Raw genomic sequence first — 10,995 nt, 5'->3', positions numbered from 1 at the left:
TCCTGCCTCAGCCTCCCGAGTAGCTGGGACTACAGGCGCCTGCCACCATGCCCGGCTAATATATTTTTTTATTTTTTAGTAGAGATGGGGTTTCACTGTGTTAGCCAGGATGATCTCAATCTCCTGACCTCATGATCCACCCGTCTCGGCCTCCCAAAGTGCTGGGATTACAGGCGTGAGCCACCGTGCCCGGCCTAAACTATAGATCTTACTTCCCCAAATCCAACCCTTCCACAGTATTCTTGATCCTAGAAAATGGCACTACTACTGCAGTTGCTCAAGGTAGAAATCTGGGAGTCATCCTTGACCTTCTTTCTTATCCTCCACATCCCACCTATCACCAAGATCTGCCCATTGTACTTTATCTTTATCTCTGCTACCAACATGATAGGCCAAGCCATCACCAGCTGTCACCTGGGTTCCTGCAGTAACCAAACAACTGATGTCCCTGTGTCCACAGAGAAGCTGGAGGAAACTATGCTACCTCTTCAGCCTCATCCATGTGCCTGTTCCCTCTAGTATTAGGCTCTGGCCACATGTGCACTCTTTCATTTCATTATAAGATCTTCCTTACCTTAGAACCTTCATACATGCTGCCCTTTATCCGAATGTCTTTTTCTCTAACCATTCCCTTCCTCCACATGTTTCCTCTTGGCTAATGCTTTCACACCTTTTATGTCTTAGCTGAAATATCTTCCTCCCGTAGGTTTTCTCTAGCCAAGATCCTGAATGTCTGTCTTCCGCCATTCCACACCGTCATAACACAATTTTAAATTGTATATATTTTTTAAATTCCATACAATTTCCTCAATAGGACTCAAAACTCCATGAGGTCAAGAACTATGCCTATATTTTTATGACTCTATATTTAGTACTTAGTCCAAGGCCTAATGATAAGTATTAGTGAATGAATGGAATTCTGTCCTCTTTTTCCTAACACTCACAGGTTGGCAGGGTAGCAATACCCATTTTTTATATCACTTCTATGCCCCTTTTATAGTGACATGAAAATATATGAATCTGTGGAATTAGACAGAATGACTCTGACAGCCACTTGCGAATCCAGTGTATGACTTTAAGCAAGTTGCTTAACCACAGTCTTCCAACCTAGAAAGTCAGAAAATAATGTTTATCTTATAGTAATATAATGAGAATTAAAATGGCATCATGTATATAAAGTGCTAATCATAAAGTGTTGCAGTTTCAATGGTGGTGTCTCCTCCAAAATTCACAGTGGATCATATTTCCCAGTGCAACAATATTAAGAGGTGTGGTGTTTGTGAGGTGATTAAGTTGTGGGGACACCACCTTTGTGAATGGGCTTCACACCCGTATAAAAGGGCTCAAGGTTAGAAGAGGGAACACCCTTCTCGCATTTCCATCCCTTCCACCACAGCATTTCGCCCCTCTGGAGGATCTAGCAACTAATTACTGTCTTGGAAGTAGAGCATTCCTCACAAGTTCATAAAAATCCTGCTGGTACCTTGATTTTGGACTTCCCAGCCTCCAGAACCATGAAATATAAATTTCTGTTCTTTGTAAATTACCCAGTCTTTGGTATTTTGTTATAGCAACACATATGGACTAAGACATAAAATTATTCAGTAAAAGTTAGTTCCCTGTCTTCCACGCCTTCCCCTAAATTCCAAATTCTTCTTACCCAATAGATACACATGCACACATACAGAATTTGAAAATATGAGAATATCTATCCCGCCCTCCTGGGTTTTTCTGATTATGCTCTTCCTACTGCGAGTTTTGCCTGTAAAGAATAAGATACTTACCCAGAGAAGAACATTTGTAGCTTTAAATCAAATATGTAACTCTAGCACTAAATAACTGGAGTTTATCGAATAAGGGCACCTTCTCCAATACATTTGGGGATATTATTGAGGAAAAAGTCAATAATATGATTTGATAGCGCAGAAGACATTACTTTAAAAGAAAATACCAGATGGCAGCACCAGATGCTGGAGATGTGTCTGATGGGGCTTTAGCTCAAACCTGAGCATTGAGGATGCTGAAAGTAGCTTAAAACTGTGTTCAGAGAGACAATCATTATAGAAAAGATAGTTCCCCCTTAAGAAAAATAATACATATTTTGCAATATAGAATAAGGTTTTAGGAAGAGTGTTTCATAGGTTACAAGTGAAATCCTAGGAAAATAACCCCAAGCCGTAACTAGTAAAAACTTATTAGGCAAAAGTTTCATTTTGATTTATAGTTATATTTAACGAACTCTGTTCTGTTCCAATTAGCTTGAAAGGGCCTAAAGCTAACGAATGAATTACAATCAGCTTCCAAAAACAGACAAAATTTTATCAACTATTAAATGCAATTATTAAAATTTATTCATTCATATTAAAATAAGAATAATTACTTCTATTATTATATTCCTCAGCATAGCTGGGAAAATCATTTACTAAAATAGACATCAAGAATCTCATTGAATAGATATGACATTAAAATTTAAAATGTTAACATACAGTTTGATCCATATTATGAATCACAATTTTATCTGGAATTGACACCACTTTTAAATTTTTGCTAAATTGGGTATTACCCATCCAGGCTTTTTTTTTAGAGGAAAGAAAGGAAGTGTGATGCTGCTCATTACACCATGAAATACATATACACAGTCCCAGGACCGTTCCATCTTTTAAATAAAAATCCACACCGAAGGTTTTATTCCTCTTAAATACTGTTTAGGGTCCTACACAAGTTTCCTGGGAGATCAGGAAGAGTGAGTTCAGTCCTATACTTTGGATGTGAAACAATGAGACAATTCAAGCCAGCATATTAGTTAGAAGGCAATGCAAAATGCCCACTGAGATCTTGGAGCAGAACTTGTCTAATCGGTGTTTGTGTTTAGATTTGACAGAAGGATCAAAGGAGCATCTGTGCCATAAGGGACCTGAGCCAATCTATTTTGGAGAAACATTCCGAGGGAAAGGTAATTCATTCTACCAGTGAAACAGTGACTGTGGGGTCACTGGAGTGAATTGTTTTCCAACTACTATGATCACAGTTCTGAAACTATTTCTCTCACCTGAATTCACTACAAGATTGAACCCCGTGAGAACATAAGGCAAGATAGCTGATTCTAATCTGAAATGAGACCAAGGATTCCAGAGGGAAATCTGAATTGTAAGAAGGAATGTATGAGTGTCACAGGCTGCCAAAAGTCAGCTTTCACAGACAGATGAAATTCTGAAATCTAATAATCATTACAGTAGTGTTCTTTATGGAAAATGAGTAATTCATAGCACTATCTAAAATTTAAATGAAAGAAAGAAAAATATCCATAGGCAGGATCAAATCATAACTAAACTACACAGTGAAGGAAAGGCTTTCTGCTGAAAGCACTATGGAATGGTAAATGTCTCCTCTAAGGAAGGACTAAAGCCCACTGCTTTGAAAGTTCTCATGCTCCCTGGAAGCCTGAGAGTTTTCTCCTTCATAACTAACCCAAGCTTATTTTAAGTCTGGCAGCCAAAGGGACCCTATGTTGGATGACCTTTCTATGCCCTCTACTGAATCTTGTGTGGTCCCCAAATAGGCCAGCACACATCTGACAGTGGTCGGGGCCAATTTCTCATTCACATGTGTGTTCTCAGGCCTGAGAGCAGGGTTGGGTGTGCTCTGACATAGCCATGTCCTCTAGACCACCACCCCCTACTCTTGTCTAAATGCATAAGTCGAGTCACTGAAGGACCATCGCTGGCCTCTCCTGACATTCTCCCCTCCAGATGACCGGGTGAGTCAGGAAGGTGTCTCCTAGGGAAGCTGGGTGCCCAAGCCAGCCACTTGCAGCCATCATGACTGAGTGAGAACATGCTGTGCTCAGCCTGTTGGCTCTACTCTTGAGCACAAAGTATGTGTTATAACAACAAGCACAAGAATCCTGACCACATGCTTCCCTATCTCTAGATCTGTAATGAGAACATTTGAAGTAAATGCATACAATCAAGAAACAGTGCTGTAAGGCAGAAAGTGAACAGAGTTTCTGATTTGTGACCCTGAGACACAGATTCTTATATTCTCTGAATCCAGACCCCACACGTTATGGAAGAAAAGCAATAGACAGAAGATAGGAAAAACAGGTCATGTTTATGAAACCAGCTTGAAGACTATGCCACACTGAGGAGTTTGGTTTTTCATTAGGCAAAGAAACGAGCTGTTTTTTCTTCAATGTTCATCGGAAAACTTGCCCAGCAGCTGTGAGTGACTCTTCAGCTTTCGAATCATTGTCTTGGAATCTTCTAAACCAGCAAGACCATACTCATTTTATTTTAACATAGAATTTAGGAGCAAAGGACTAGACAGTCCTCAAAGTAATAAAATAAAAGAAAGAAAAATCAAATTAGAAACAAAGAATGCCCCTTTCCCAACCAATTACTTTGGTTTAACCTTTTACAATAGCTTGTGTAATCTTAGTTCTCTTTTTTTCCTCTTTCTTCCCTCCCTCCCTCCCTCCCTTCTCTCTCTCTCTCTCCTTCCCTCCTTCCTTCCTTCCTTCCTTCCTTCCTTCCTTCCTTCTTTCTTTCTTTCTTTCTTTCTTTCTTTCTTTCTTTCTTAGTCTCGGTCTGTCAACCAGGCTAGAGTGCAGTGGTATAATCTCAGCTGACTGCAACCTCCAACTCCTGGGTTCCAGCAATTCTCCTGTTGCAGCCTCCCAACTAGCTGGAACTACAGTCATACGCCACCATGCTCATCTAATTTTTTTATTTTTAGTAGAGACATATTGGTCAAGCTGATCTTGAACTCCTGACTTCAGGAGTTGGCCTCCCAAAGTGCTGGGATTACAGGCATGAACCACTGCACCCGGCCTAATCTTAGTTTTCTGAAGAATTCATTATCTCTGCAGGCTGGGCTTTTCAAGTAGCAAGCCATGGAAAAAAGACCTTTACCACTTCCTGTTTCTCATGAGTTGATATTCTATAAGGTTGACACAAGACAAAGCAACCACAATCTGGTTTAATGGACAAAGAACATGAACCAGGCCCTATCTTGCAGGTAGCCACCCTGGTAAGCATCTCTCTACAATCCTTGTCCATGATGAAACTTTAGATAAAACCCTAAAAACTCTTTGCCATTCAAGCTGGGGATTCCTGGGGTCATGCTTGTTCACAATGGCCCACGTGGGGGGTCAGGGCCTTGTCGTCAGCCTGAACACAGGGCACAGAGCAGCAGCAGGAATCAAGCACCTCCCAAAAAATAACCTAGTTGCTTCATTGTCTACACTGGGGTTAATTTCCTACTTACTACAACCATATAAGTGTCAAAAGAAAAAATATGCTGTATTTACAGACTATGTGTATTTTTGCAAGTTCTTCAGTGTTTAATTGTTACTAAAGTCATTTGGGGTTTTTGACACAGATTCTATTTTAGTAAGATAAACTCAGCATAACCCAGCAGTGCCAAAAATGAATTCCTAAGGTAGATGACTAAAATAAACCAGCAATAAATATTGGCTGTTGGAATGGGAATTATATCTCTGTGATGTAGACACAGCATTAATGACTCATTTTCAAATTACAGTCTCCTGGGGATTATTTGTATCAGGGATCAGGGAAGAAAGAAGTCCATCTCTTCTTCTTTTAGACAGCAGAACTGAAGAGGAATATGAACCCATCAGGCAAGGATGTTCTTATATCTATTCAGCCAAGAGAGATATAGGCCCTGGAGTTCCACAGGGAGTTAACTTGAACAGGCTGCATTGAGGCTGATGTAAGGCATTGATAGAAAAAATACTAGGGGGTGAGGTGACTGATTCTAGGGATAGTTTTCTCTCGTTCCCCTATAGGCAGAGGGTGACACCAGGTTCACCTAAAGCCTCTTGTGTGGCATGAATTACCCTATCAGTTACACTGGGTGCTGCCCTGTTCCTTTGCTGCTTGGAATTAGTGGACTCTTTTAGGCCTCCTTTACTCCCTAAGGTCAAATTCTGATCTTTTGGCCCCTGAGGCTGAGTTTTACAACTTCTCTGGTGTACCAGAAGGCGGTCTGAGGTAAAGGTTAGGCTACAATTTGGGCAGGACACAAGCTGAGCTTGACTTGGTCCCGCTTGGCTGGACTGTGCAGTCGGAAGGGGCTGAGGCTTCCGTGGGAGTGGCTGGTGGAGCTCCACAGGGAGCCGGTCATTTTCTATTTTCCACTTTTCCAGGCATTTGGGCTCATGAATAGGAAGGGACAGGGTGCCAAATTCCCTACCACAAATGTAGCAGATAACAGTCCTTGGTCGGGCTGGGGTTCCACTACGAGCTTTCTTGAGGCCAGTAAGATGATCAGAACTGTTTGATTGTGGTGCTCTGGCACCCTCACCCTTTGGCTTGCAGCTTCTCTGATGAACAAGAAGATTATCTGGCAAGAATGTGCGGCCACAGGATTCACAGGGCAGCAGCTGAGCCTGGGCACTCTGAAATGCAGCCTCATTACTTGCCTGAAGACTGTAGGACCCACTGCCGCTCAGAGACTGTGGTTTGGAGGGTTCTGGCCTCCTCAAGTGCTTGGGCAACTTACTGTTTTCAATATGCCACTTCTGCAAGCACTGGGGTTCATGAATGGCAATTGACTGGGACCCAAATTCTCGACCACAGATGTAGCACACCCGGAATCCAGGCCTGCGGGCCGGGATCACAGGGGGGCTAAGCTGGCTTTCCGATATAATTCTTCTACCTGACGGTTTTGATAGTATCACAGTCCCAGGTCTCTTTTTCTGAGTGTCTGTCTTAATCTTTTCACCAGGATTAACACTCTCTGTTTCTGGCAAAAGGCTAGAATAGGAGTCACTAGAGAGAAACCCAGCTTGGTTGATAAGGAAAGTGGGTTCTTTAGAATGGTGAAAAGTTTGTTGTAACTTATTGGAAATTCTTTTCTTCTTTCCTCTTTCCATTAACAAAGATTTCAGGCCAGACTCACTCTGGGCTTCTGCTTAGAGTGAAGGTTAGTGAGGTTAGTTGTCCTGGGGTTCACACTGTTGCCAGTACCTTAGCCCCACAGACCATGACTCAGAGCTTCATTGTAGGACAGCAGTCTGGAATGTTGGAAAGTCCTCATTAAAGTTGAGATGTCTGCAAGATCTGTGGAGGGGTGTGGGAGACATAAGAAGTTACTATGTATACACACACATACACACATATTTGGGCTGTAAACTGATAAAGGGCCGTAGTTTTTTTGTGTTTTTCTTTTTCTTTTTTCTTTTTTTTTTTTGCTTGTTTTAAATATTGACCTTGTATACTTTTTGACTAGCATAATAACCAGCATATGGGATTTGGTCAATAAACTGACATAAACCTGAGGAAATCTTCCATCATCAATTGCACTATCACTGTATTAAAAATAGTGTTCTGCCCAAAAAGTTAACTTGACAATGACAGCACATCATAGATACAGATGATGCAAACCTACAGAGGCTGAGACCAGGGTGGTAAGACCATAGAAGAGAAAACTGCAAACTGTGAAAATTAGATTAATGAGATCAGCAGGTCATACAAAAAGACCCCCTGGGCCCCACAGAAACTTCCACTACGTCAGAGATCCTTAACTTGTTAGTGACATGGATTCCTCTGACAATTCTGTGTAATATGTTTACAAGCAAAAAATTAAAATTGTTGCTATCACAGGGGAAATCAATATTACTGAAATAATTTGTCAACTGTTTCTAGTTGTGATATACATTTTAATCGAGATAAAGTTGTGTCACAGACTTCTTGCGTGCCCATGGACCTGAAACTAAGAACTCTTGCAGAAGAAGTAATTCAAGAATGAATCTTAAGAGGATTATCAGGATAGCCCTCAGAGGGACATAAACTTCTTGTGACACATCATGTATTCACTTTTGTTTATTATGGGAATACAGTATTAATAAGTGGAGCTATAATTCTCCAGCAGAGTACAGCCTAGGCTGGCACCCATCCTGGTGAGATATCTGCAGATCTTTCGTGAAAAGATGATACACAGATGCTGCTTGAGGCTCTTTTTTCTTAAATGTATCATACCTACTTTCTTGTTTTATATATGTATGACTTCCAAATATTTTTAAAATATAAAACAAAGGCACTAGATTCCCCAAGAATCCCCACCAGAAGAAGTGGCAGCTTAGATATCCATTTATGGGAAGAATCCTAAATTTTTATATTGGGAAAAGTCATGAGTAAATTTTACCATGGGTTTATAATCTGGCTCCCCAAAACGATTATTTTCAGAAGCCTCAGGACCTTTTTCATTTCCTGAAGGATGACCCAGATCAGGGTGATAAACTCTAAAGCATCCATTCTTAACCACAGAAGGAGCAGCCCTGGTGTGAAGCTGGATCCTGCACATCACGGCAAACACTTCAGTTTGGGCAGTGCAAGGCCAGCAGTCCTGGGAATATGGAAACCCCAGGCACTGGATTTGATAAAGAACAAAAAGAGCTGTGATCTTTGTGCCCAGCTCCTGACTTAGGTGCCAAGAAAGGTCTGAATCCTTGCCTTTAAGAGTATCAAATCAGGTCTGGCAAGGAGAAGGAAGTTATTCTTTATTTTGACAGATTTTAAGACAGTAATGTTAACAGATGTGACAAAAGTATGTGTTGGCCCCAGAGTGGCCAGCCTAGAAAATGAAACAGAGAAATTTATCACTTGATTAGTACCATCTAAAAGAGAAAGTAGATCTATGGAACATAGGAATAGGGTAAAATTATTTCATTAGGTTTTTAATCCAGCCCATGGGTTATTTCCATAAACCACTCTGCTTCATTGGCTCTGTTCACTGAGGAATTTTAGTTTATCGTTTTCCTTGATACTAGGAAATTGCAGACACTAATATGATTTAAGAAGGCAGATTAGAAAAATCAATGCAATCAAATAAGCCTCCTTCCCCTAAGTTTTCTCTATCTCTGTCTCTCTTCCTCTGTCTCTGTGTCTCTGTCTGTCTTTCTCTCACACACACACACACACACACACACACACACACACACACACACACGAGTCAATTCTGTTCCCAGCAGATTAAAATACTGAGAAATCTCCATGACTTTCCATAACAACCCCTCCATCTCCCTTTTGATAAGATAAGAGAGGTAATATTTATTGAATACCAATTATGTGCCAGATATGGCACTGATGTTTTTGTAAACATAATTTTAATTAATTGTCAAATAATTATGAAGCAGGTATTATTATTTCAATTTTATAAGTAACGAAAATGACTCCGAAAAGACAAGTAATTTGCCCAAGGCTGTCAGTGTCTAAATGACAGAACTGTGAATCAATTCCAGCTCTCTTTGGCTCCAGTATGTGGCTCTTTCCATTATTCATTCTGCCTAAATTCCTCCAGCAGAGCTTCTTCCCTTTAGTTTTCATCCCTGTTTTAATGTACTATCCATATGCCTCAGGGAAAGGTAACTAAGCTCTCACCAGCTGTTATGCTTCCTTTTAGGAGAAAGAAGCAGCAAAGAAAAGGAGGGCAGACAAGGCACAGAGGAGAAGCCTCTGAGAGGGACAAAGCAGAAGAGGGAGACTGGGGCTATGGAACACAATGTTTTCAATGTTAAGTGACGGGGCCATTTTTTTTCAACTTTTTTTTATAGGTTTGGGGGTACATGTGCAGGTTTGGCATATGGGCATATTGTGTAATGCTGAGGTTTGGACTACACATGAATCTATCTCCCAGGTAGTAAGCATAGTACCCAATAGGTAGTTTTTCAGCCCTCCCCCTGCTTGCATTCACTGCTGTCTGTTGTTCTCATCTTTATGCCTGCATGTGCTTGACGTTTAGCTCCCACTTATAAGTGAGAATGTGTGGTATTTGGTTTTCTGTTTCTGCATTAAGAATCACTTTTGCCAGGCCAGGTGCAGTGGCTCACGCCTATAATCCCAGCACTTTGGGAGGCCGAGGTGGGCAGATTAGCTGAGGTCAGGAGTTCGAGACCAGCCCAACCAACATGGTGAAACCCCGTCTCTACTAGAAATACAAAAATTAGCCTGGTGTGGTTGTGGGTGCCTGTAATCCCAGCTACTCAGGAGACTGAGACAGGAGAATCACTTGAACCCAAGAGGCAGAGCTTGCAGAGAGCCAAGATCGCGGAACTGCACTCCAGCCTAGTTGACAAGAGTGAAACTCCCCCCCGGCCCCCCCAAAAAGAATCACTTTTTCCATATACAGTTGTTTTCTAGATGTAATTTTTCCTGAGTGATGTGCAGTACAGAGTCTTGTCTTAATTTCACCAATATCTTCAGAAAAATCTACATAACCAGCAGAGGTAGGGACCAGTTGGGGGAATGGGGCAGACCACCAATGAATGATGTGTTTTGTCTTTCTTTATCATGGGCACAGGGTAAAAGTGAAGGCTGCCCCAAGAGGCCAGGTAGTGCTCAGTTTGAAGCCATGTCACCATTTTGATTAGGGATAGATCTTACCGCACACGAACATTTGTGCACTGCAAATATTTTCTCTGCAGCAAACACGATGAAACATCACAAAACGTCCATTTGAATCTTCAGCTTTTCTTTTTCTACCATCCCTTTCCTCCTCCAACGTTCTCCTGAAATTTTTCCCTTATTGTGACTAAAGGTATCAAAATATGAAAGATGAGGTAGCTGGAAGCCAGTGAAATTTTTGGGAACGGAGGTGTCTTATGGAGAAATGCATAATGTTTCAGCCAGTGACTGTGCAAAGGCAACATGCCACGGCACAGCAGTGTTGGTTGCTCTCCCTTTATAAGTTAGCTCTAAAAGCAAAAGTACTGGAAAATACTAAATACATATACTTAAATCACCTAAGAAATTGGCCTGTCACCCAAAACATCATAAAGCAATGTTGCTGGTTTATAAAGAGAATCACTTTGCAAAGCCAGACAGTTTTACCTCAAGCATCTCTGGAGAATGTTCACTCAGTTGGCCTGGATTATTCGTTTTGACCATATCTGCACATAGGACATTTAAAGAATGTCTTGGAAGGCATCACTTTTTATCAACATGATGCCATTTTTCCATTCTCTTCAGGGTTCAT

The 10,995-nt window shown here is 41.2% G+C and overlaps 1 protein-coding gene across 1 annotated transcript; it reads right to left on the bottom strand.

The window, feature by feature from the left end:
- Nucleotides 1-4,545: 4,545 nt before the first annotated feature.
- ZNF474 (zinc finger protein 474) lies at nt 4,546-7,082 on the bottom strand. The gene has a single exon (XM_015140638.3). It carries the CDS (start codon nt 6,893-6,895, stop codon nt 5,801-5,803), a length of 1,095 nt encoding a protein of 364 aa, XP_014996124.3. The 5' UTR covers nt 6,896-7,082; the 3' UTR covers nt 4,546-5,800.
- Nucleotides 7,083-10,995: the final 3,913 nt, after the last annotated feature.

The sequence above is a fragment of the Macaca mulatta genome, chromosome 6 (assembly GCF_049350105.2).
Source record: "Macaca mulatta isolate MMU2019108-1 chromosome 6, T2T-MMU8v2.0, whole genome shotgun sequence".
Taxonomy (NCBI): domain Eukaryota; kingdom Metazoa; phylum Chordata; class Mammalia; order Primates; family Cercopithecidae; genus Macaca; species Macaca mulatta.
This window is presented reverse-complemented; position numbering and strand designations above follow the sequence as displayed.

Excerpts from the sequence above, each read along its gene's own strand:
- ZNF474 (XM_015140638.3), bottom strand. The coding sequence starts at position 6,895 with ATGGAAAGAGGAAAGAAGAAAAGAATTTCCAATAAGTTACAACAAACT.